Below are 27,013 nucleotides of genomic sequence, written 5' to 3'. Positions count from 1 at the left end.
GTTGAAGTTGTGTTGTGTAGACCTCTGAGGGTAAACATCTTATTTGTGCCCTTTTGGTGTATTTCTCTCAAAAAAGGTTTTGAAGCCTACATCGAGGGTGGGCTCCACTTTGTACAGCACTTGGGATTAACTTAGTGAGGGATAGTGATAACACATTCTTGAAATCACCTCACAACCTCATGATTGACATAATAGAGCTGGTGCTCTGCTCTTGTCTGATTTTGTAATTGAAGGTAGCTCATCGAAAACCAGGTGGGGGAGAAGAGAAAGAATTAATAATCTTCTAGATCAGATTGTGTGGGTTAGTCATGAATCACTGTCAGAGAATGAGCACGGAAGAGTTGCTCAGAATGAACCATAGATGTTGAGTGTCTTTCAGAAGTGACTAGAGATATAGGCTGCCGTTTTGGATTCAGTTCTGCAAGGACTGAAAATGGGTGCACTCAGTGGGTTGTATTTTAAATGGATAATTTCTTGGCTCTGTTATTTTAAATTAAAAAAAAAATGGAAACTAGCAGATATGTTTATGTGAGGTGTGTTAAAATACCCAAGAAGGATGGTTCTGCCAGAGGTTGGAGGTCCATTCTCATTAGATCTACATCACTGCTTTGCAGTGCGATCGCTGGAAAGATATCACAGAAACGTGCCCACTTTCAGAGCTAAAATACTGTAAATGAGTTCTTGGATAAGAACTTGTATCAGGTCTTAAGACTCCTTCAGGAGGAGAGGAATGGTGAAGAGGAGGCAGGTAGAGGGTGTTGAAAGCACAGAGAAGGTCACAAAAATACACCATTTTCATCCTCTTCTGTAATATATAAATGAAGTGAAGTTCACTTGATGAAATTAAAAGGCAGCAAATTAAAAAATAAATAGGAGGAAAAAATTTTTAATGTAAAGTATAATCAGCCAACATAGCTCACGGCTGCTAACTATTATCGAAGCAGATATTTTAGTGAGATTATCAACAAAGGATTCAAATGAATAAGCAAAGCATCTGCAGGGACACCAGTATAGCTGAGAAAACAATTATAAGGGCTATCAATCCTCATGCTTTAGGGCATAAACAGATCACCAGCTGGGGTCAGAAACGCAATTTCCCCCCATGGTTACTGAATAACTTAATTAGGCACATTGTGGAGTTTTATCCAGCATGGGTCACTGCTGGAAGCAGAATAACGGATTAGATGGACCATTGACCTGTTCCAGTATGGCAACTCTTTATCTCCACGTTTCTCTCAGAAGGGAAGAGGGAGACTTCTAGCCTTGTGTTGTACCCCCTTCCCAGAAGGGCAGTAATCACTAGGCTCACATAGAGATCCAGCTGTCCATTTTGATTTAGATCCCTAGATCACAGAGAATCTCTGCCACATTTGGGTATAGGCCACCATGGAAAGTCTCTTCCATGTATTTGGAAGATTCAGTAAACCAATGAGGGAAGGCACTCAGCAAAGCAACAGGAGAGGAGTGAGCATGTGTTTAACTATGGCAATGATTTGACTTGTATAAATACTTTAGGCCTTTGTGCTACCTTTACTTTCCCCTTTTGAAAAGAGTTTTGGCTTAATCGAGGAGTGGAGTAGTGAGGAACTGAGGGGGAAAAACCTAAGAATGTAATAAATCAGCCTACCAGCAGTTGTTATTTCCCTTAATCTTCCTATTTTGTCACCGCAAGCCTAGAGCAAGCTTATCTCAGCCATGATACTTTTACAGAAGTTTTCCTTGACTCTTTTCCACCTGGTTTGAGTGTGTCAGCATGATGGTGATTTTGTTAAACTGCGTTACCCTGGGGATGTACCAGCCGTGTGAGGATATGGACTGCCTTTCTGACAGGTGTAAAATCTTGCAGGTAAGCAGACTTCCTTCTTGTTGTGATGGTGCCTCAGTCCAAGTCACAAATTTTCACGCATGCTTTCCTTCAGCATGTGGGCAACACCTTCCCAGACAGGTTGGCAAGAATGTCCCTGGCAGTAAGCTATCCTGTTGTAAAATGGCAAGAGCTTGCTTTGAGGAGCGGAATGGGGCAAGAGAGATAATGAATGAAGTCTATTGTGACCATGCAATACAGAACAGTTGCTAACCTGCCTGATCCTGTGCATAAGCAGGGGTTTCCTGATATAGACAGCTACAAGACACATAGCTCAGAGGTAAGCCATGGAGAAATAACTAAGGTTACAGCATCTAGGCAGGAGAGAATAGCAACCCCCAACGTGTTTGCTACTCTGTTGAGGAGCAAGGGTACTACTGAGTCCACATGTAATGTGGTATTCAGGATGCCCAAAGGGAGAAGAAACAAAAGGTATGCCAAGAAGGGTCATGGGTACATCCAGCCTATGAATGCACTAGCTGTGCTTGCTGCTTCCCCAAAGAGAAGGTGCCAGCAAAGGTTGCTGAGGCTGCGACATTCAGATATCTGAAGCCACCACCTGTGTTTTGTATGTGCTGTCCAAGCTGTGCCTGAAGTTGCACTATGTCCTCAGCTGAGCCATTTGCAGCGGAGTCATGAGGAATCCCTCCTGGGAGACCTTGGAAAGATGGTGTTTCCCTGGCCAGGTTTGGACCTGCTGGTGCTGAGCCAACACCTCCTTTCAAGTCCTTGTAAGGAGTCTCTGAGTCTGCATCAATTACTTCACCCATGGAGAAAAAAAAACTATAAAAGCCCCTTGCGTACTTGAGCAGCAGGAAGAGCTGTGATGTCAGGGCTGCACGGAAGAAGCTTTTCCAGCCCTGCCTCTAACTCATTTTCAGAAGTACTGAAATTTGTATTTATCTCACATTCTGCATTTTAAAGTCCAAGGCTGAGAATGCTTATCAAACGTGCTCTTGGGTTTCTGTTTGGCAGGTATTTGATGATTTCATCTTCATCTTCTTTGCCATGGAAATGGTCTTAAAGATGGTGGCCCTGGGGATCTTTGGCAAGAAGTGTTACCTTGGAGATACTTGGAACCGCCTGGATTTCTTCATTGTCATGGCTGGGTAGGTCGACAGCTTCTGGATTTATTCGTCCTGTGTTTGCTAGAGTCTTGCATGGAACAGAAATGGTGTAACTGTGGGGAAAGTTTCCACTCTGGTGCTATTCTAGTACATCTGCCGAACTGGAATCGAACGTGCTGGGGTTAGCAGCCTATGGAAGAAACAGTAGACAAGGTAGCTTAACTTCCCAGCTGATGTGCAGCCATCTATCTCTCACAACTTCAGTAGAGGGTGTTAATTTGTACTAGCTGAAGAGCTAGCCCAGAAACTTTTTGTTTTTAAAATGTCTGAGTGGAAGAGGTGTAACCTTTACCAGAACCAAGCTAGCTTCTCTGTTTCCAGCAGCAGTGTTTCAAAGGTACGAATGTCATTTTTGTTATTCTGGGCTTTGTATTGCACTGGCCTTACCCACAGTACTACTGGGACGAGTTGACATTTGAGTGTTTTTTACAACAAAGTTGCTATGGTGAAGCTCTGATTTCCCCTCTGCATGTATGAAGTGGAAAGCCTACCAGGATTTGCCTATTGAATCATAGCAAAATGTTCATCTCTGATACTAGTGGGCATGTGCTTTTTTGGAATTTGTCCATTTTCAATTAGATTGCCTTGGTATAGTAAAAAAAAAAAGAAGGTCAGAAATAAATATGTAATGTTACTGTTCTCACAGCAAACAAGTGAACATCTTTTCAAAGAGAAACCCCCACTTTCCTCTTCCTCCCAACAAGAAATTACCCAACATTTGCTGTCGCCTGGAAGTGCGTGTATTACTGACTGAGCCAGCAGTGAGTTCGAGCTCACTTTGCAGAGTTTTCCCCTGCGGTGTGGAGCAGCACTGTCTTTATATTTGCTTTTGACACAGTTCTACTACAGCAAGACTTGAAAGTCATTCCCTCTGGAGGGGCGTATAATTGTTTGCTTCTGGGGGGAGCAGAGATTTTCAAACTCAGTTCAGTTGTAAAAGTTTGAAGGCTGATTCTCGGCCAACTTGTGCATGAAAGGAGGACAGGCAGATGAAAGCTGTAGCTTTTTCTGAATTAGCGCAACATGTGTGAGATGGGAAGACCTTTTTTGTGGCTGAGCCTGCTGTGATTAGCATCTGATTTAAAATAGCCTGGCATGGGGACTGCGAGTTCGTCAGAAAAGGCTAAGTTAAAGCACCTGACACATGGTGGTGAGGAAAGACAGATCATTGTATGGTCTAGCCTGAGCTCCTGGTGGCAAAATTGCTGGTGACTGGATGCAGGGAAAGCGAGACCCTACCACAGCAGCCTTTGAGGAGGAAAGGGAAGAACTGGTGTGTTTGAAAGGGGGACCTTGGAGCCCATGATGCTCCTCTGTGCGGGTGATGTGCTGCGGTATGCTGGGAGGAAAGCTCTGCTCCAGGTGGGCACAGGTTCACCGGCATGTGGGGTAAAAGGCTTGGGAACTGGGGGTCTCGCTCTGCCTGGTGTCCCTGCAAGCATGGTACGTGAGTGGTGCTATCTGGAGAGATGAAGAAATCAGTGGGGCAATGCTAAATGAAAGAGGGTGAGCACAAGTGCTTACTCCACGCAGGAAACAAGTGAAATCCATGCTACTCAGATGAGAAGAGAGTAAACCCCATTTACATGTTTCCCTCTGTTGCCATTGCTGGCAGAAATTTGAGGATAGAGAAAGTCTTTTGTGCGTCTGGTATCAGTACTAGGGAAAAAGATCATATCTGAACTCCTTTCAATGCCAAGGAGACTTAGAATCAACTCCTTAGATATGAAATAATCAGTGTGGAGGATTTTTCATTTCAGGTCCAAACGGAAAGAAATTTGTTTCCTGATTTCTATACAATTGTCCTCATGAGGTGTCAGGCTGAAATGATAGTAATCTCATTAGAATATCTGATCTCAAAAGACTTCTGCTAAAGAAAGATTTTTCCATTTAGTTATAGAGATCTAATGACTGTATAATGTATTTCGAGTTATAAAAGCTTGTGGTTATTAATTCATTATTCGTTGAAATTCATTAAAATTGTCTGCACTGTTTAAATCAAATCCAGGGCTCAAACTTGCCCTTACATACAGACTGTAGGCTTTTATTTAACCTCAGATTTCAGCTCCAAACTTTATCCTGATTGGTCCCACACCTGGATCATGGCTTCAGCTTACTCTGGGTCCAGATGCTGCCTTAGCCTTCTAACTAAGAGAAGACATCCTGCATTAGGTCTTGCATGTTTTCTCCATGCTGGTGAGTTAGATCCTGATCAAAGGCTAATCAGTTTTCTCTAAGGGCCTTCTCCTTTTCGTGGTCTTGGACTCTCATTGCCTGCAAGGGAGGTCATAAATTTGGCTCTCAAGAAAACGTCCATGATGTTGGGAAGTAATGCACTGCCTAGAAGATGTGCAGCTTCTCTCAATTTCAGGAATAAGGACTGTACTTCCCAGCCCCTTCTCTTCCCTTTTCCCTTTCCAAATAAACAGCAACAAGGCAGCAAAGGTTGGAAGAATAAACTGTAGCATGGAAAAGCAAAGTGCAGGCAAGGGACCGTTCTGTCGGGCGTTCCTGGGCAGCTGAGATACCTCCATCTGGCTAGCTGCATGACAGCATGTTTTATCAAAGAGCATAACAATTATTTGCTGCTATTGCCCCAGACGGTGTTTTGGTTACATAAACCATGTATTCAGGCATTCATTTGTAGTTTTCTCCTCACTTCCTTGGAAAGCCAGAAGCTATAGGTTTAGTTAGCTGAATTCCCTTGTGTGCCCCTGCCCTGCTTGCCCCTGCTCCCTACACAACCCAGCAGCTCAAGGAGGAAGACTCCATTGTCACTAAAAATGTTCAGTTTCCATGGCAATAGGAGCTGACATCACCAGAACTTTCTCCCCTCTCGCACACTCCCTCCCCCAACCACCTTCAACACATTTTTTTCAGAAAGGATTAGAAAAAAACCCCAAAACAACAGTCCTAAGTCGACGCTCTCCTTCATTGTTCCCCTCGGAGCTCCTAAAACCAAGTGAGGTAATTTGGGTTGAAGAATGCTGATGCCCTTGTGCACACAAGCAACCAGGGCTGCAAATTCAGCTTGCCGATGCTCCAGTTCCCAACTGCTCGCTGGCAACAGGAGGTTGCAGGTTCCCCGACGTTTCAAGCAGACCGTGCTTGTCACCAGCTGTCCTGGTGGGAGTCCTTCTTCCCCTGCGCTTGTGATTAGGTCTTGTCTGTCGTCATTTGTTTCCCACAGTGATGGGTGCATTTGGGCAGCTTGATCTGAGGCAACTTCAAAGGGCAACTTCTTAAAGTTGAGAGCCTACTAAGTTTTGAAAGGACAGATAATGAGAACGCTAATCATGTTGGAAATGCAGGCCAGTGTCTCTACATGCTTGAATTTAGGAGAAAAGCCACTTATTTCTGGGCTGGCGCTCATCAGCTTTTTAAGTCAGGCAGTTCTCTAGCAAAAAAAGAGTGAGCAATTTCTCCTGCTCGCTCTACTCTGTGAAGCAGTTGTGTTCACGTGCGGTTAGAGATGATGCCACTGTCCCTCTGGGAAGGGAGATGTCCCTTTGCATGACTCTGAGGGTTCCTGTGCAAGGAGTGAGTTCATGCAACCTGCCTGGCCTTGGGGGCATTAATTCCACTGAAGGTGTGTTTGTTCTGCCTCTCTTGAGCCAAGTGCTGTAATTAGCGATCTGTGGTGGGAATTATGTCTGTCTCTGCCCTCTTCTGTGGCATCCCCACGACATATTCTGGTATGCAATTTACTTGTGTAAATAGGTAGGTAGGTTAAAGGGGAGAGGGTTTCACTGCGTGGCCAGGGGGATGATTGTGATGACAAGTGTGTGACCAGAATATGTCCAAAACCTTTCCTTAATTACTTGCTGCTTGGAGTCCAATGGCTGAGGAGAGGCTGGCGTATCTTTCAGAGAATGCCCCATCTTTGCCTCTCTCCATTATCACACTGGAGCTTGCCACGCATATCTTATAAGCTGTGGTCAAATCCCATCCTAACCTTGCCTTTGATGAGAGGAATGGCATGACTTTGTATATTTTGGCATTTTAGGATGCACTTGCAGTGTTTTTTAACAGCTTTTAGAAGTGGTGGACATCAGAACAAGACACAGTACTATGCGTAGCCACTTCAGTGCCTTCAGTGGTAACGCAGTCTCTCTATTCCAGCCTGAAATTTCCCTGTTCCTACAGCCAAGGATTGCAGTAGCTCATCTAATGAATCACTGCATCTCCCTATCAATTCATTCAGCTGCTTTCTCTGTTTGCTCCAAGCTTGGTTGGTTGGGTTTTTTTCCCTCTCAGTCTCCTCTTCTGAAGAGAGAAAATCCCTTCCTATTAGTAGGAACAGCAAACTTTGTCCCCAGATGTATGCTGTTACATTTTTTCATACTGGAATACGTATTATTTGCATTTCCAAAACAGTTCACACTGTTCTGTATCGCTGACTTGTCCGCTTCATTTCTTTTTCTGTTCTTCCAAAAATATGCTTCAACTGCAAAATCCATCAGTGATTTTTTTTTTTGTTTAATTTTCTGCCAGGTTGTGATAAATAAATAAAGAACAGAGCGGCAAGAATTGTGCATTACAGAAGTACATCTGCTCATGGATGAGTCCCCATTTACTGTTGCATATGAGGTTTATTACTTAGCCAGTTTTTCTCTGGCTAATGTATGTCATGATGATTTCATATCATTCCAGCCATATCAACATAATTACTTGTGTGAACCAGACCTGTAATCTCATAAGAAATTATAGCACATTAGTTTGATATCTATTTTTCCTTAAACCTGTGTTGATTATGGTTAATTTTATTATCCACCTTTAATCTGTAATCTATCAAAGCTGCATACTGGTGATTTCATTACTGTACTATGATCAGCAGCAGTCCAGTCAGCCTACTGAGATCACCGTGTTTCTAAAGTACTGGCACAATATCAGGATTTCTCTGACCCTTGGATGCTTTCCCAGGTTTCTGAGACTCATCAAAAATCAACAGTACTGGTCCAGATCTTTTCTGGCCACCTCTTTTAAAACTCTTGGATATAAATTGTCCAGGCCTGCTTATCTTAGAATATCCCTATTTTGATAGGCACAGCCTAAAATACTTGATCACAGCTGGAGCTGAAACTAGCTCATTATCATCTATGGTACACATACATCATCTGACCTTCCCCACAGAACTTTTTTTTTTAATTGAAGTTTTCTGCTTTTTACACTGTTTGTAACAATTCTGTTTTCTTGTTCCGGTGATTAACTTGTACCATTTTATGTGCTCGTTCAATTCTCTTACAAATTTTCTACAATTTTTACCTCCTAATTTATATTCATTGGTATCAACTTCCCCTCTCTTGCTCTTACATTGCTGCTTTTGCTTTCACTTATGTTGTACTATCTGTTTAGTCCGTTCGGCTTTCTTGTCTCTATTGAAGCTTCTTGGATACCTGATAAATATTTCTAACCACCATTTGACTGTCATCCACAGTTCATGAATTAAAGTCTTTATCCTGACCAGTTTGATGCATGGCTGTTTCTGTGTGTTTTCGACTTCATGAATATGGCCTCTCTAATCCACAAGTATATCTAGTACTGTTGATAAACTTACTTGATTTGTATATAACACATATTATCAAGTAGTCCTAGCTTTAAATTCTATGATAATAAAAAAAGAAAAAGCACTTAATAGACAGTCTTTGTATCTTCCATCCTTAAATGCAATTTTCGTTGAGTTGTGAGGCACATCACTGTAAATGCTGGGAAGTTGCAAGGAGATTTATGTGTCCCCAACACGTTGCCCAAATTCAACGCTTGCAGATGGATAAGGGGAGGGTTTTTCTCCTATGAATTACAGACCAATACCAAGAGAGCTAGATAGCCTGTTTTCTAGTATGATCTGGACATACCTGATCACATTCATAGGATCATAGGATAATTTGTGTTGGAAAGGACCTTGTGAGGTCTCCAGTCCAATCTTGTTCAAAGGAGGGTCAACAACAAACTCAAGTTAGGTTGCTCAGAGTTGTCTCATCAAGTCTTGAAAACCACCACAGATGGAGACTGCACCACCTCTCTGGGCCCCAGCCCCACTGCTGGTTTATCTCTGTAACAAGGCTGAACCTCCCTTCCCTGCTTGGATTTATGTCTATTGTGTCTTGTTCTCCTTCCATGCACCACTGTGAAGAGCCTGACTTCTTCTCCTTACTGACCTCCTCGTAGGTACCAAGGAGCTGCTGTTAGGTTCCTCCAAAATCATCTTCTCGCCGGGTTGAACAAGCCCTAATCCCTCAGCCTCTTCTCACAGGGCAAGTGCTCCAGCCCCCGAGCATCTTGGTGACCCTCCACTGAACTTGCTCCAGTTTATCAACATTTTTCTTGTACTGGGGGGCCCAAAACTGAATGTGCTATTCTAGATGTGGTCTACCAAGTGCAAAATAAAGGGCTTAATCCCTTCCCTCATTCACTGGCTGCACTCCTGTTGGTGCAGCTTGGTGTGCCATCAGCCTTCCTCGCATGGACCATGTGTTGCCTGCTGTCTCCCAGGACCCACAGGTCCTTTTCAGCAGAGCCCCTACCCATCAGTCCTTAGGCAGCAGGTCGATCCAGCACAGGTGCAGGACCTTGCATTTGTTTGTTGAATTTCATGAGGCTCCTGTCAGCCCATTTCTCTAGCCAAGAGGAATTCTGTACTTTATATGGCAGAAAATTAATCCGTAAGTATTAATTTCCAAATTGTCACTGATTCCATACTAGAAAATGCCATTTTTAACAGTGTGCTACTCCCCCTCCCTTTCTGTCCACTTCAGCCTCCCTACCTAGGTTAAAATCATTGATTTTAATATTCCTTTCATGCAGATCTTCCCACCAGGCTTTGTTAATGCCATTTAGGCTGTTTATGCTCATAAAATGAGCAATTCCTATTCTCTTTATTACTCAGGCCCCTGGCACTGGTTTATAGACGATACCGTTTTTCTCCTCTTTACATCTTTTAGTGCCTTGATTAGTTTTGTTCTTGATAGGGAGGCTCTGTAAGAATTAACTTTTTTCCTAATTTTATCACTTCCCCCTTTGGTCTTTCATTTAACAATCTCCTGACTGGTCGGTCTCTCAGTTCCCTAAAAACGAATTCTTCTTCTAAGGAAATACTAGATAATATTTCTGCTTCTCCAGGGGTAGCCCAGCGCCCTGCAAGTCTCCTGCCTTGTGTGGCTGGCCAAGCCACCAGTTCGTTACCAGATCATCTCCTTTGCCTGTTGGCCAGGATGGGCCAACAAGGAGATCAGCTGAATATTTCTTGTCCATCTTCTTCAGAAATTGGCTATAACCTGTGGCATATCATGATACGAAAAACAATTAATTTCAAAATGCATCATCATGGGTAAATATTGTCCTGGAAGTTTGAAAACCTTCCTAAGTTTGCTTTTTTAATCTTGTTTCACTTACAGCATGGCAGCACAGCTGTGCCAATATCTTCTTTTCTTTTCCAAAGCATCCTTTCCTTTCTGAGTAGTCATGCAGCCTTTGGGAGAGGGTTTTCTGGCATCTTTGTGCAGCTGGAGATCCCTTCTCAGGCATGCCTGATAGCCCCTTAGATTGAGCAGAACATTTCTTCTTGCTCCCTGGGCCTTTTGGCTAGCTGCTTCTTCAGGAGTGCTTTACACAGCTTCCACACTGGGAGCCTGGAACGTATTGCTCTCTATTAACTAGGATTATTATTACTATTACTATTATTATTATTATTACCTTTTCTCTCTGATAGTTATCTACTGTCCTTGACTTCTGCTTCCCCTAATTCCTTAGATATTGCATCCTTTCTTCCATAAACCTGCAGTGATGCTGCTTCCCGAATCCATCCATCCAAGCTCTTTTCAAAGCTGTGCAGCATCAGTGCGTGTACCTCTGAACACCGACTCTCTCCTTATGGGGAAGCCACTGGTTTACACTTACGGCCCCAAGTTCATCCCTCTGCATTTCAGCCCAGGAACGGGGGCTGACAGCTCTCTGAAGGATGAGAGGTACCAGCCCCCCAGCCTCAAATGCCAACCTGTTCCCAGGAAACAAAATTGGCACGGCGCGGTGCCCTTCCGTGCTGGGAACATGCTGCTTAGCCTGAAACACACCGGTTGGCCTTAATCTCGCAAGACAGGGAAGTGTGTTGCCAATCTTCTTCTTTCTCTTTGCTTTTAATTAACCATGGTCCTTCAGGGACCTGGCCAGAATTTGCATAGTTATGACTTTAAAATCTCAGACCATTAAATACTTATTAGCAGCAGTGTAAACAGCAGAATGCTCAGAAAATCCTAGTTAGCTAATCTTCGATGCCAAATGAAAGTTTCTATGAAATTATGGCAAGTTAAAGAAAACTGTAATAAATACAGCAATTAGGTGTTTCAAGCAGTGATCAGATAAAGATGGAAACCAGCAAGCAGCAGGCTAAATAGCATCTTAACCAAAGGCAGAAATATCAGAAGCGCAGCCCTCCCCCCCAACATGCACTCACTTTTTCCTCCTTAATGATACTAATTATTTCATTTGCTTTCTCCTAGTAAAACTATCCATAGATGTGCAACATATTGAAATGAAAGCAGTCATCAAAATGAAATGAATCACACCAGAGAAGAATCAAAACAAGGAGGCAGTGGTACCCTGCATGTGTTATGTGTAGTTCTCAATTATTGCCTCTGATTTTTTGCCTCCCTAAAAGCTAATTCCCTACTACATGAATCTTTGGCTTTATTTTAAAAAAAAAAAAAAAAAAGGCAACACCAGCAGGCTCGCAGGACCAAAATGCATACACCCTTTTTTTCTTCCCCCCCCCCCGCCAAGCAATGAAATACAGAGCTCAAAGTCTGTGTTCGGACTCCTGGTTTTCAAGAGTGAGGCCCCGTCGCTCGTCTTAAGTCATCTGAGCTTGGCGAGTCCCTCTGGCTTTCTTATCACAGTGTGAAAACCTGCTTATGTCTTTTCATATCATGTCTCTGAAACTATTAAGAAACTCTGATGTTTTCTCTTAGTACACAGTTTGGAGAGAAATCTGAGTGTTCAGGGGTGTGAAATAATCACATTCCAGGCAGCAAGGGACCAGTCTCACAGACTCTGGAAGCTTTCAGCAGCTTTTGCTTGCAGAGCAATTAAAAAAAAAAAAAAAAAAGGTAAAAAAAAAAATGTTCTGTACTGGAGGGGGGGCACAGTTGCAGGTTTTTTTTTTAAGAATACTAAGCATCATAGCTCTGGAGCTGACTGTGTAATTAGTAATTGATCTATCACTCTCTGAAGAAATGTCTTACTTTTTACTAACAGAATTATAGCCTGTTTAATTTTTTTTTTTTTTTTAACATAAAGGGGGAAAAAAGGATGTAATTTTTGCAGTCCATGTTTTACTAGCAAGGGATTTTTTTTTCATTACTTCTATCTTCCAGTTTTTATGTCAGCAGAGAGTTGTCTTTTTGCAGCATGATGAGCTCTAACTTTAAAAGAGATAAGCAGGACTACTTAACTGAGTACACTGTGGTTTGCAGAGCAATTTAGAGGCCTACTGTGTAATGTCTGGCCACATCCCATATGATGTTATTCCATCCTTTCTATGGTAGGTGTTGAAAGGAGTTTGGCTCATCTATTGAGGGTGCATTTTGAAGCCTGGCCCTGGAGGCACCAAACTGTGCAAAATGTGTGCAAACGCCTGCACGGCTTCCTCTCTGAGTGTACATCAAGTGCGCTGATAGCAGGTTCAGTGCTGGGGGCTGCCTGGCAGCCCTATGCCTCCTACATCAGGGAGCAACCTGTGTCCATACAGCAAAAAATCAGGTCCAAATAACCTGTCAGTTGGGAGCCAGAGCATCCGTGAAGACAATATTTTTAAGGAGGAGTCCATAGGTGACTGCAGCCCTGATGTGACTGCATGTGCTTAGCACACCCCATGCGAGCTGGTGCCCCATGCTGTCCGGTAGAGGTTGTGCCTTCTTGCAGCTGTGAGCAAGCGAAGGAAATGGGGGCATGGGCCACAAGGCAACTCTCTGAGCAGGGAAAAGGAGACACCTAAAAAGAGCCTTTAATTTCTGCCATAGCCCCCAGGACCTTTGGGGGCAAGTAAGGATGTGGCTCCAGCTGTAGAGCAAACGGGCTGGCATGGTGCAGAAATCTTAAAAAATAGATCCCGGGAGCCCTGCAGTCCGGGGGCTGGCAGTGCATGTTTGCATGCACTGTGTGTTTCTTCTCTCCGCTGGTACGTGTGCATCCTGTAGCTGCAGTCTCGAGGTGGAAGCAGTACCCTCCTCTCTTGCCCAGCATCTGGACAGGCCTTGTCAAAATCTCCTGGCTCCACTTCTGATGTCTCCAGATGGGTTTGTAAGAGATTGGATTCATCGCTTACCGGTGCCTGCCTGCTTACAGCGTGTAAGCCTCCTTGTGTACAAGCTGGGGCACGTCCAGCCTTAGCAAGGGCTGACAGGAGGTGTCTCGAATGCCACACGTGCCTCACGCTCTAGCTGTTCAGCTGTGTGCTCTTCCTCCTGCCTCCTTGCTGTTGCTCCAATGCTGATGGTCCCCACTATCCAGGCAGTCGTGGGCACCAGTAAGTGGATTTTGCTGCTTGCCCTCCCTTTTTTGCCCACCACATATTCAGCTAATTGAGCCCCTGGGGAAGCCCAGCCAGCCCCGTTCTCCACGTCCCCTGCCCACTGCTGCACCTCTGGCCACAGAGGGTCAGGACTGGGTGGATCTAGCGATGCGCATGATTTTTAATGTCCTTTCATCAGAACGGCTGATTAATATAAGAGGGGAGATGCGGGACCATTGGCGTATGTTGCCCAGTGAGAGGACCGGCTTTGCTCTTTCTTTGCGTTGCAGCCACAGCCTTTGAAGCCAGAGCAGAGGCAGTGAGACCTTCCTCTCATCCTGGTGTGTACTACAGAGGTGGGAGGATTTAGGGGTAAACCAGTCTCCCACCACCACCCCACAAACTGCAGGTGGGAGATTTGAGCTCTGGGATGGCTCACACATGGTTCACGTATCAGGGGGACGCCTTGGTAAATGGAGAGACGTCAGCTCCAACTTTTGGTGGTGATATCTGAATTAAAAATTCAGACAGGGAAAACTGGCAGACTTACATTTTCCCTGTGACTTCTATGTTCTGGATCTTCGAAGTAGTAGAAATTCTAGTTTGTGGAATTTGATGGCCAAATCAAGGAGCCGAGAACAGAAAGGCATATTCTTGTACACAGAAGACATTGGTTAAATCACATCTTGTCATGGTATAGGCACACATCAGGCTTAGACCCCTGACGTAGCTGAGAAGCTGAAGGAATTTGGAACAGAGAGCAACCAAACAATCTTCTGCCTTGGTCACCCCAGGTGCTCGTAGATGCAAGGACTAAAGAAAAGTCCACAGGCAGGAAAAGCTTCACTTTGCACAGAGACTCACTGCAAGCCTGAAATTACAGCTGGGAAGTCACAGTGACAAAGTTTCTGACTTCAGTGCCAAACTCAAATTCATTTGACAAAGAAATATGAATTGATTAGACTGCAGGTAATTAGATTTCAATTGAAAACCCCTATCAGAGAAGGGGAATTAGGGAGGTTTTGAATTTGGCAAAAACATATTGGCTTTGTGTCATAAGAAAAAGACTGACTCGGTATTTTTCATGAATGCTTCCAGAATACATTTTAAATATTATTTCTTGGCTGCTAATTTTCAGCAAATAGATGATGTTCAGGAACTAAGATTAGGCAAGTTAATAAGTATTTAATAAAAGTATAAGGACATGTAAATATGAAGAGGTAATGGTGGTGTTTGAACTGTTTTAATCATGGATTTCATCGAATGTAATTGCGAGGAAGCTGCTAGCCAGGCATTGTATAAGTACATTATCTTTGATTACACATACAGCAAGATAAAGTCTGAATTTTCTGGACTCCTTACATGATTTTCATATTCTCGCTATGTCTGTTTTAAATAGTCTTAGTTTTTATTCCTCCATCCTGCTGGTCAGTCTGCTCTCCTGTGCCTGGCACAGAGCCATGCTGGCTGTGCATTTCTGCTGCTGGGCAATGAGCATTGCTCTTCTGTCCCGAGTTTCATTGCTGCTGGAGAAATGGAGAGTGCCAAGACAGATCCAAGCCCACTCTCGAGCTCATGGGTGCAGAGGAGCAAAAGAAGTGCCAAGCTGTAGAGCGGATCAAGCTATTCTGCTGTTGTTGAGACCTCATGAGCAGTGAAGGTTTGCGACGCTGGTGGTTTGCGTGCCCCCTTGTCCCTGTGTGCTCGCTGTCCACTCCAGTGGCTTGGCATGGGGTGGAGGTACAGCAGACCAGGCGCTTTCTGGACAGGGTCAATGTGCTAACAAATTGCTCACTTGTTCCCCATGCTAGCTTGGTCTCGTCTCTGTTAAACTCAAGGTCTCTTGTGTGTTCAGCTGAGCAGATTTACCTGGGCATAGGGTAGTGTTTATCAGCAAGGCAGAGACTAAGTTGGAGCAGGAAGCAGGAAGATGATAAGTAGGGAAAGAGACAAAAGGAATAAAGAGGAAGATGGAAGAGGAAAGAAAGGATTGGGAAGGGAATTGAAGGATATGAGGCAAAGTGGAGAAAGATGAAGGAAAGGCAAGGGGTGAATAGAAGAACTGGAAGTTAAGGAGCAAGATTAAAATGAGACGTGGAGATGTTGCAGGCAGGCAGGAGTCAGAGGGGCGTAAAGAGAGAGAGGGGGTAGGGAGGAGGTGGGATACCTTGAGAGTGGGAAGGGAGGCAGAGCTGGAGTGGAGAGGCGTTCCCTGCCAGGCATCCCGCCTGCTTCTGCAGGATGAACCCCATGCATGCAGCCGGTGCCCCTGTCCCATTTCCCACCCTGTCAGCGTTCCCATCATGCATCAACCTTGAGCTGTACGGCGTGGGGACGGTGCATGTGTCAATCCCCTCTCCTTCCAGAAGAGTTTCATGTAGAAAGTTTTGAAGAAGAAAATCACTAGTGAGGGAAGAAGAATTACTGTATAAATTTAATTATCTTGACAACTCAGTGCTCAAATTCCATCACAGATCAGGAGTTTCTCTCTGATTTAGCATAGTTCCAACTTCCTAACCTGCCCCTGCACTCTCCCACCCACGCCGGAGGCTGCAAAATACTTTAGCGGTGCCAGAAATGAGCTGCCATTTCCCTCGGGAGAGACGTGTTCCCCCCTGTCACGATAAGGGGAAAGGACAACTCACAACCAGCACAGGCTTTTTTTTTTTTCCAATTCCTAGACTTCGTCTGACTGTCCCTGGACCTTAAAGAAACTAAGGCTTTTACAAACAAGACATGCTTAAAGCAGCCAAGAAAGAGGGGAGAACTAGATGGAGGGCAGTCAGGTCGTGGGAACTACCCTTGCTCGTGGCACCGAGCTGCGACAAAGCAAGGATAAGGAGCCTGGAAAGCTCCTGGAGATTAATAAGGAGGCAACCGTTTTGTACTAGCTTTAATGTTTCCCTGCTCTTGGTTTGTGAACACCCAGCAAACACACAGTTCCCGGCTTGCTGGTGCGATAAGGATCCAAGCACTGAAGGTCAGCTGCCAGCCTGAGAGTCCAAATAAGCACCGTGTGCCTAATCCACCATCACAAGATCTTGAGACACAGACATGGGAAAACGTGAACTTCCTGACATAAATCTGCTGCCAGTTTCTGGCTGATCACTTTTTGTGACCTGCCTTTTTGACTCTCTGTCAACCAGTTACCACCTCCACATGTGGCAGTAGGAGATCAGGTACAGCCCAAACCTAGAGAGGTTACATGTATAGGGTTTCCAGGCAGTGGGGAGCAGGGCTGGCTGGAGAAAGATAAGAGCAAAAACAGCTGGGCTGGCAATCCCTGAAATGCTGCAGATGCCCAGAGACTCCAGCAGAGTTGCTTAGAGATCCCATTTCATTAGAGAAAGGAGGCAACGTTTGGATTCATCGATTTTACCTACACAGAAAATGTTTTTTTTGTGTTAATCAATGGAGTTTCATTTCACCCCAGTCACCTGCAGTCCATCATGGTATGGGCATGCTACCCTTGTGCAAAGAGAAGCGTGAACATAAGCTGATGCTAAAGCCATCACTAGGAACGAAAAGGCGAGAACGAGCGGCCTTAATGCAAAATTGCACTGGAATTGTGTTGGAGTTGTTTTGGATATGATTTACATGACTACAATAGGCATAACTCATCTGCAGGGATTTAAGCATCCTGGATGTGTCTCTGTTATTGCAGCCAAGACCAGGAGGCCTCAGGAAGAACCGTAGGCAGAAGGGGTCTGCTAAGCAAGCCGAAGCCCTGGGGTCTGCTAGGACTGAGCTCGTTTTTGTTAGAAGGTGCTCTGTGAAAAATTTAACAGTTGCCCTTCTCTGACCCATCCTTGGGAACAGCCTGCTGTTCTCATTGGCAGTGATTGACTGTTTGGCGGTTTTTTCCTAGCTAAATTGGAACGTAATCGTAGCAAATCTGCAGCCACTGAGGGCTGCAGGAGGTTGCCTCACTGGCTGTAGGAACTGCACAGTTGCAGCTAGGGTAGCATTTGTTTTGCTCCAAAAGGATCTGTGCTTGCTACTTTGATGATGATTACTTTTCTAGTGACATGTGGACAGTGCTATATAGGTGGAAAGCTCATACCACCTAGGAGAGGGCAGCAATGTGCACCTGGTTAAGGTGACTCCCATTGTAATGCCAGCAACATGACTGTAGCCACAAGAGGACAAAACTCAAATGATTTGTAAATGAAGGTTCTATTTTTAAATGAATTTTGTATGGCTAAGTCTAAGAAAAGATGTCACCTCTGCCCACTGATTTCATCTCGGCCCTAGCTCTGTGCTGTTCCCCTGTGCTCAATTTCTGTGGGGGTCATGGTGTTCTTCAGGACTTCTCGTTTGGTCGCTTGCAGTTCAGAAAAGATCACTTTTTGAAATTAGACATATTTTTGGGCTATCTGCTTATTTGGTGTCTGACAGAGTGTGTTGCAGGTTGTTCTACTACTGCTCAAAAATAATTTTTTTTGCCTTCAGAGGTCTGACCTCAATCCAGTGCTCTAGAGGACGTGTTTTTTTAGGAGAGGAAGGGATATTCTGTGGGACTTTACCAAGGTTGGAGACCTTTTTGTTTCTGTGCATATACCTACCTCCTGTAACAAACTGCAGTGTAGGAACTCCTTCAGTCATGAAGCTGCCTCTACATGTCAGGTCTCTGTGCTGTGAAGAGATGTTAGTCCACGTCCTGGGAACAATACAGCCACATCTATACGGTGCTTTGCCTGTAACTTTAGTTCCACAGTTTCAGCAGATTTGTCTAATTCTGGAGTGACAACATGCTGATGAGGCAATCTTGCTTTATGCTTTTGGAGCAAGGTTGATCAGTGCTTACTCAAGGTCCTTTGCACTGTGTTCATCTGTACCACACAGTTATGTCCTTTGCATGATGCCCCATGTCTGTGCATTTATATCACTTTTTCCTCCTTTATACACAATTCCCAATTTCATCTGACTGGATCCCAAGCCTCTGTCTATCACTAATGCTTTCTGTAATATTGCTGCTTGGTTTGGGGTGGAGATTTTTTGGGTTGCATTTTTTTTGGGGTGTGAATATTTTGATTATCTGCATGAAATCCCTTCTCTCTCCTTCTGCACTCAGTGTATGTGGAACTGACAGCTCCAGGGAGGTAAATGAATGCCACTGCATTTCAGAGGAAGAATTATTTCATGCAATTACCCTAAAAGTGCATGAGAGAACAGAGTGAAAGGAATGAGGGAGAGAAAGAAAGAGAGCATGAGAGAGAATAATCACAACACTTCGACAGGTTTACCCCATTGTGTTTGAAAATCTATCACTCTGATAAGTCCCTTTTGTGAAAGGTGTAGACAGATAACTAGACATTTGCTCTTCAAGGTCCTTTTGAGTGAAGAGGGTGATCGATGGAAGGATCAGTCCGTTTCACTCAAGTTTCACTCAAGTCCTCTCCCTGATATTTCTTACAGACTGGCTGTACCCCATTTCCCTCTCAACATCTCACTTAGGCTCCCTGATTCACTCCTTGGTGGTTCCTGGGCAGAGGGATTTGGGTGGACTTTAAGCTACTGGACTATTGACTTGTGAGTCTTTCTATAGAAATGGTGATGTTTCTGGTTTAAGAAGGGGTGCAGGAACAAAAGTCTGCATCCCCTGTTGCATCCCCATCTCTTGAACATGTTGGAAGGAAAAGGGAGCTTTTTGTAGCCTCATTATTCACATCTGAGCAGAGGTTCAGGAGAAGCAGTTCCTGTCCTGATTCTGCTGCTGTTTCACCTGCCAACTTTGTCACCCTCTTGATCCCCTCTGCACATCAGGGTTGCCCCGGGGAAGCTGCTGACAACAGCCCATGTCTTCCCAGAAGCCTCATGCACCTATGTTCACTAAAACATGCAAAATGCTTTGAGATCCTCAGGTGGAAATTGCTGGCCAGGGTAAATGGTTAGTATAATGCAGTTTCTCGCTGTACTTTCAAAGAGGCAGGCGAGTTGCTGGACATTTGCCGTACTGGGCAAGGAGGGGAGCACTGGGATAGGGATGCTGGGCCAGGTCACTTTTTTTCACCTGCACCTGCTGCTCTTGCAGCAAAGCCAATGCATTAGTCATAGGTATTTGCACTTTGAGGTTATTTAGGGAGTGTGCTGTTGGGTTAGGAAAGCTAAGGTCTAGCATATGTCCTAAAATTAGGCTTTTCCCCTTTTGGTTGGTGTCAGAAAGGAGTGATTCACAGCTACGGGAGAAGCCTTCCCACCTGTCCAAAGCAGTTACCGCTTTAAGTAGAGAGTTTGCTTCTATGTGAGGTAAAATGGGTTAGCTGAAGCCACCTCCAGGTACATCATCCTGCACTGTGAGATGAGGGGAACATGGGGAGCACCTCGCTGCGCTGCAGGTAACGCTCAGCAACCCCCTTCCTTCTGGCCTCGTGGGAAATGGCCACCCTGCATGTGTGCCCTCGCCAGGAGCACACGCTCCTCATTGGGGCATCTTATTGCAGCTCCTTTCCCTCCTGACAGTCGCAGCAGGTAAGTGTTATTGCAGCTCCTGGCCTGCGTCCTCACAGCACGCTCTCACTGCTCGCTGCCTTGCTGCCGTCCCATGGACAAGCTGTGTTTTCTGCACAGGGAGCCGTGAGCTCCAGTCCTGCTCCCGGAGGCTTCAGTTTTGCTCCCAAAGACTCAGGCTTTGTCCCCATGACTTCCAGAAACCCTTCAATGAAGAAACAATGACTCTGTGACTCAAGCCAAGATTTTGGATTCTTTTAAACTTTCTTTTTCTTTCTGTCTTTCTCTCCCCTTCTGCAGGATGGTGGAGTACTCCCTGGATCTCCAAAACATTAACTTGTCTGCAATCCGTACTGTCCGTGTCCTAAGACCCCTGAAAGCTATCAACCGTGTGCCTAGTAAGTCATGCTTCCCTCTCACACTTGCTCAGCTTGGTTTGTGGGGAATATGTGATCAGTAAGGATGTGTGTGGTGGTGTTTTCCAGGCTGGGTTCAGGTGCAAACTGTGTGGAGGCTGCTGCATGGTGTGTGCAGGCTTTCCCCATCATGGGGTCAAGAGGTGTTGTTGGATGGGCAGGAAAACTACAGTCTCCCAGCATATCTGCCCTGGTCGTCCTTCATGCAGGGCCATGCTGATGGACCAGGAGCTGAAGCTGAACAATGTGCAGTAAAGGAAAGGGTTTTTTCTCGCTCTTACTGAAGGACATCACAGGTTTGATAACATCTGCAGCCTCAAAATGGGTGTGTGTGAGGTCTGGAGAGGGGTGAGCTGGTGGAAGCAGGGAGAATTGGTTTGCTCTGGCTTTCACACGCTCTTCCAGATCCTCTCATCTGGAAAAGTTTCATGCCATTACAGCTTAGGGGCATGTAGCACCGGCTATTTTGTCTCTCCTCCTCACCCTGTGCTTTGTGCTCCCTCTTTTGTGCTGACTATCCCTACTGCGACCTGGCGTGTGTGTATGAGCCGGGCTGAGTGCCGCTGGGCATAGGGCTGCCGGGGCTGCGTGCCAGCCTGGATGTGTCAGCAGCCGAACTGCTGCTCGCCGGCACCATTCAGCTCTGAGACACATTCCCCAGCTCAGGTCTGCATGCAAAGCAGAGGGGTGCTGCAGCCCTGAGATGTGAGCCGCAGCCCTGGGGCACGTGCCACGCACACGCGCTGCTCCCACGTGCTCTGTACTGGTGGCCCCTCCACAGCCCTCGCCTCCTCCTTTCCCAGAGGATGGGGACAAGACAGCCTCTTTGCCACGCTTTGCAGCTTTTATTGGTGCTGAACTGTTTCTTCCCTCTTCTTCCCTTCCTCTGCCTCTCTTTTTTTTTACTCAAATCAGTGTTGTTCTCCCTGCAACCCTGGCGCAAGTAAGCAGGCATTGCCATCACTATTTAACTTCAGGAAACATCGATGGAGGTGGCTCAGGCTTCTCAGGGGTTGTATCCGGGCGGATAGAAGTGAACCGGCGAGCTGGTTGCATGCTTTTTGGGGTCAGGGCGTTGCAAAAGCACTGAACTCGGCTTGTTGTGTCACTCCAATGTTTCTGGCTGTCCCCTGTGCAAAGGCAGCAGCTGCCACATGCAGCCCTGGGAGATTTTAGGTGTTTCTTCCACAAGTTTTTCTGTCGTGCAGAATGGCAGGAAGTCTCTTTGCTCTTCCCCATAATCTCCCTAATCAGGCTGTCTGCAGTGGCTAAGACCTTGCCAGAGCTCTCCTAATCCTTCTCTCGAGCTCAGATGCTCCTTTTTCTTTTCCAGACCTGAGGAAGTTTGCACAGTCGACCTCCCACTCTGCATCATATGTTTTTCCATGTGCCAAAGTCACTTTCACGATGCCACCTATTTCTTGAACATGCTATGGAGGTGGATTTCAGGGTCTCTGGCTCCATGCAAAGCCCTTCTAGAACAGGGTCTTGTCCCTCTTCCTGGGTGTATTTTTTATCTCTGGGCAATAGCCAGGGACAGAGGGTGCTGAAAGGCATGATGGAGGAACTGAGGCACGGTCCTGTACGCCCAACGTGGCAGGAGGGCACCAGGCAGAGGAGCAGCTGGTTTGGGCACTGAGTGCACACCCAGGCATATAACAGGTCCATCATGGGGTGATAAAAATGGAAGCCAAGAGCAACCTTTTGGCTATCGACTGTTAGCAGAACAACTTCCCCAGCCTGCCTCCATTTCTCTGCCCCTTTTCCAAAGAGGAGAGGGCTGGGAGCCAGCCACAGCCCTGGCTGTGGGCATGCACTGTGGCGGGGTCGGGGGGGCATCTCTTCTGCGAGGAGGTGGCCTGGGGGTCGTGCATGGCAAGCTCGCCCCTTCCATGAAGCGTATGGCCAGCTGCGTGAGGGCAGCACCGTCCTCATGTTATGCAGCCCCCTTTCCTCCCTGCTTTATAAGGAGTCCTGTGAGTCTGTGCTCAAAGACCACTTTGAGGCTGACCCCTGTTATCAGGGTAGACTTAACCTTGGTGGCGAGTGGGAACATCTTGAACAATATCCAATTGACTCCTGCAGACATCTGCCATATTAATTGCTGGACACCAGCGGTCAGGAGCAAAGCTTGACTGACAAAAAGTCGAGGCCTTGTTTTATTCCAGTTTACCTCTCGGAACAGCCGGAGTCGCTCCCCCGTCAGCAGGAGCTGCCCCGGGGAGGAGCGGTATGAGTGGCATCAGAACTGGCCCACCAGGGACCTGCTCCATCCATGCGGAGGCACCAGGGATGCTTTTGATCAGCTCGGCCTGACCTTTGCAGAGCACAGGCTGTTGAATTTCCCCTGACCGTCCTGGCCGTGATGCTGCCTGTCTGCTCCTTTTATCAGTATAAAACTTCACCTGTATGAAATTGATGCTGTTTTATTTCCCACTCTGTGGTTAAACCTTTATGTATCTTTCTCGCTACATAAATCTGTGGTTATACGCAGAGAACATTTTGGAAGAAAGACATCCTGCCATTAATTAAAAGAAACAACAAAAAAAAAAAGAAATCGCATTCCCTGGGAGAGGAAGCACTGACTTGAGGGTTGAAAACTGGCGAAGAGTCTGTAAACAAAGGCTTGTGATAAATGGGAATGAGCTGCGTTGGAAGAAGGTGCTTAGTGGAGTACAGCAAACGTAATTAATGGGACCTTTGGCCACAAATCTTTTTTTAATGTCTTTTTAAAGTTCTTTATTACTGATCTGAAGCAAGAGGAAAGTCTGTTAGTGAGATGTACTGATGATATGAAGCTGGAGGAGTTGCAGGTGCTAGCAAAGAAAGAGGGGAATAACAGAGTGGGAGGCAGAGGGAGATCGAGGTCTTGGTGGGAGCGTGAGATATTTGGGGAGGGGCAGGGGGGTTAATCCCAAAGGCAGATATTTGGCCATGGTCAGAAGGCTGTGATGGGACAATGTGGCCCAGTGTTCACCGGTGGCTGTTTCAAAGACGTCCACGTGGGCACCCAGGTAGGGACCGATTTTCACAGAGGAGTCTGGCCGTGTGGACCGAATAGTGGCACTTTATTATCAGGAGAATAGACTAAGTGATTAGGAACCTGAGTAATTACTGCATGAGTGGAAGAGTGCTGAAGTGGTCTGTCTGGGTAGATTATTTAGCACCCAAAGAACACTAACACTCTAATAATCAGCCAGCGTTTGAAAAGTCCGCATACTGAAGCGAGAAATTTCTGGACAAATTTGAGAGAAATTTTGTACTACATGAAGCAAAAAAAGAAGTGATGCCAGAAAATTAGGAGGGAGGAAATTCAGAATGTCTCTTAAGGAAACAGTAGCAACATGGTAGAGGAAAAAGTATCACCTGTTAAATAAGTCAAATAAACTTATTTTATATTCTTGGCAGGTGGGCAAGGCTGAAGTTTAAATGCCCAAGTTGGATATGTCTAAATTCTGTTTACCTGTGTTCATTCTTAACATGTTACTGAAAGCCCTTCCTTACAGTGAGACTTGTGAGGCTTTGAAACAATATCCCACAAGGAGCTGACAAATGCTATTTGTGTGTGCTCTACTCGTTACGAATAGTGTAAAGGATACATAGACTTTCCTACCCGAATTGTGACAGAAGCAGAAAAGGACATCCAGTGTAACCAAAAGGTGGCAAATGTCCATTAAGGAAGAAGTCCTCCACCCAGTTCGTAATTAGGCTGTAAAACTCGCTGCTACTGGAAGTCCTTCCAGCCCCAAATCAATTAAGAGGCACAGTGTAAGTAAAGTAAGTAAAATGGGGTTGTCCAAGGGATGAGAGCTCACCTGGAGACACTTCTAGATTTCAAGCCTCTTTGCTTCAGGGAGCAAGTAGCTTCTTTAGCTACTTGGTTATCAGCAATTGATTGCATTTCTTGCAATTCTCAGCAGGATGTGCTACTGACGGCCTTGGATTTCACTTCTGGATGAAGAAGTCTGTGGCTCTGCCCCGCCTGATCATTCCTCCATTCGCATGTCATCTTTGAAGTGTACTAGAGAAAACATGAGGCACCCTAGTTGTGTGATTCGTATCACACCTTCATTAGTATTCCTGCTTACCTCTTGCATTACTGACTACACTGCCTTTTGGGGTTTTGTTTGAAAATGCATGAAACAAAAAATTAGAGATTGTTCCGGTCCTATTACCACGTGGTTCAATTCCATGGCGGTGAGCTGGTGTGACAAGCCCTGCGAGTCACTGAACAAGCGTAAAGAGCAAAAAAATACCCTCCAGGCCTCGGTCAGAGGTAGTTGCTTTCTGCTCTGGGCATGTCTGTGTCCTGGGCTTGGGGTGAAATTCCACATCCATTTGTTGTTGTTATTCTTTTGCGATTGTGTGGCAGGTTGCTAGGTGAAACATTGCTGTTTCTGCTAGCTCTTTCATCCCTTCTTCTCACGGCAAGGCACAAGGTTTGGGGGGAGCCTGGTTTTGTTTTATTTCTGCCTGCTTTTGAGCAGGGCGTCTGTAGTAATTTCTGATCATTTGAATTTCTTTTGCTTCTGCTATTACGTTTTTTTTACATTGGAGCAGAAAATGTTTCTTCGGTTTACTCTTTCTTGTTGCATTGGTCTTATGCAAAGTAGAGTCCTTGCGTTGTGTTTCATGTCTTCCAGTTTCCACTTACAATTTAGTAACTGATTCATCATTTGGAAGCAGATTACTTCAGCTGAGCACACTGTACGGAAGTGAAGGAGTCTGTTGCAGTGTGTTGCATAGCAACTTTATTGAATAGAAAGTGTATACATGTGCTAATACTTGGTGTGTAAGTGTAGTAATACTTATGTGGAGGTACAGGCATTAAAAATATAATGTTATATTCTTATTACTAGCTGTGCAGGAAATAGAATTTCAGATTTGGGGGAAGTTCTGCTCTTTCTAAATGTGTTTTTTCTCAGTCAGAACAAGAATAAGCATTTCCCATCCATTTTAATACAGTTTTATTCTGCCTAATTTTAGGTGGTTTGTTTGGCTTTTTGATTTTTTTTCCTAAACTTTGTCATGACAAAGAAGTTTAAAAATCAAAAAACCTCAACCATGCCATTCTAGTATAAAAATGCTTTCCTCTCCTCTTGTCCTCCTTTTCTGTTTGCTAAATGATGTTTCAGTAATTACACAACACTGAAGTGTTTCCATTTCAATGAAATAGCATTTCTTGCTGGTGAAAGTGCTGTGTAGGAAAATCTTGGTCTAGCTCCATTTTTCTTTATTAATTATTGTAATTATAGTAGCTCCATGGGTCCAAATAGACCGGAGTTTTCTACTTTTCTTCTACAAATCTCAAAGATATAAACCAAGGCTTGTTAGTTTAATCTTTCTCATGTTTCAGACCAGGAGAGTGAGACCCAGCGAGTGTCACCAGCAGACTCAGGAATACAACTGACATCTCCTAACTCTTAGCCCTGTGTTCAGCTCACTAGACCAAAGCACCAATATAACAATAGTCTGAAGCAGCTGAACCCTGGAATGGGAAAAGCAGATGTTTTATATTTATATGCCTCCCTTAAATCTGTATTCCACGCCGAGCTACCTGTGTTTGCTGCTGTAACAGTGCCTAAGACAGAGTGGTCTGGCTATGAACCCCACACTTGGCACGGGGGAAAAGTGATGACATTTACTTCTCTAAATGTGTTTTTGAAGAACTAATTTCACTGATGAGCGTGTGTGAAATTAGCTTCTGACTGAGATATATTAGGCTGTAAAACAGTCTCATTTACAGCTAGATTGGACAAAAAACAAGCGCATTTGACAGGCACAGTCCTGTCCTAGCAGTTGGAAATGCAAAGGGATTATGAGATTCCTCTTCTAAGACCCCCCCTACAGGGTCTTTACTTCAGATGCCTCAGACTTTCTGAAAGAGGACTGTCACTTGCTTGTTCTCTTCCAGCATTGATTCCCTTTCAAAAAAGTACTCTTCCATTTGACTCTTTTGAAAGCACATTTTTTCCCCTCATGGCTTTATTTGTGAAGCAATAACTGAAACTCAGACATTGTTGTATTTTCCAAATATTTAAACTTACCCCACCCACAGTTCTTTGTATAAGCTGCTCCGTAAATATTTATTATCACATCTCAGCGACACACAAACCATGCTTACAACCACACGCAAATGTATACGCACATGGATTTATCCACACGCAGGCACAGTCCTGAGCAGGTTAATACAGGGACAAGAGTGATGTTCTCTCGCAGCATCCATACACAAAAGTTAAGAGGTCAAAAAGCCCTTTTCATTCCCTGGTCAGGCTATGTGTGACTCAAATGCATTCAAAGACGAAGCTGCCAGCTTTCTGTAGGCTCTGTCCCAGGCAGGCAGGCAGTGAAAGGATGGTGAAAAGCCGACAGGGGATGGACTTGTCCGTCGGGGTCGAGTTCGGTCTATGTCCTCCCTTTCCAACCCAATCTCCTAGCCAAGTGGAGTGAAGCACTGAAGAGAGCAATGTGATTTATGCCTGGAGCAGGCCATTAAAGGATGCCTTGCCTCAGAGAGGGGGGCAGATCGGAGATGGAAACGTAACTCAGAGCTGCACTTTCCTGTATGTGCAGCTCTTTATCAAGTCGGTCGAGCCTTAAATCAGACAGGCGCATTCGGGATACAGGGAAACAGTGCAAGGGGGAGCAGAGC

The 27,013-nt window shown here is 45.1% G+C and overlaps 1 protein-coding gene across 1 annotated transcript in view; it reads left to right on the top strand.

The window, feature by feature from the left end:
* CACNA1I (calcium voltage-gated channel subunit alpha1 I) overlaps window positions 1-27,013 on the top strand; it is a 159,658-nt gene that overhangs the window by 68,169 nt on the left and 64,476 nt on the right. Inside the window, 3 exon segments of the mRNA XM_075159749.1 lie at window positions 1,735-1,846; window positions 2,840-2,973; window positions 20,246-20,343. Of these exon segments, the coding sequence (XP_075015850.1) occupies window positions 1,735-1,846; window positions 2,840-2,973; window positions 20,246-20,343 (344 nt within the window).

This window comes from Calonectris borealis, chromosome 1, assembly GCF_964195595.1.
Source record: "Calonectris borealis chromosome 1, bCalBor7.hap1.2, whole genome shotgun sequence".
In the NCBI taxonomy this organism is placed as follows: domain Eukaryota; kingdom Metazoa; phylum Chordata; class Aves; order Procellariiformes; family Procellariidae; genus Calonectris; species Calonectris borealis.
Note: the sequence above shows the minus strand (reverse complement) of the source record. Positions and strands in the feature narration are given on the sequence as shown.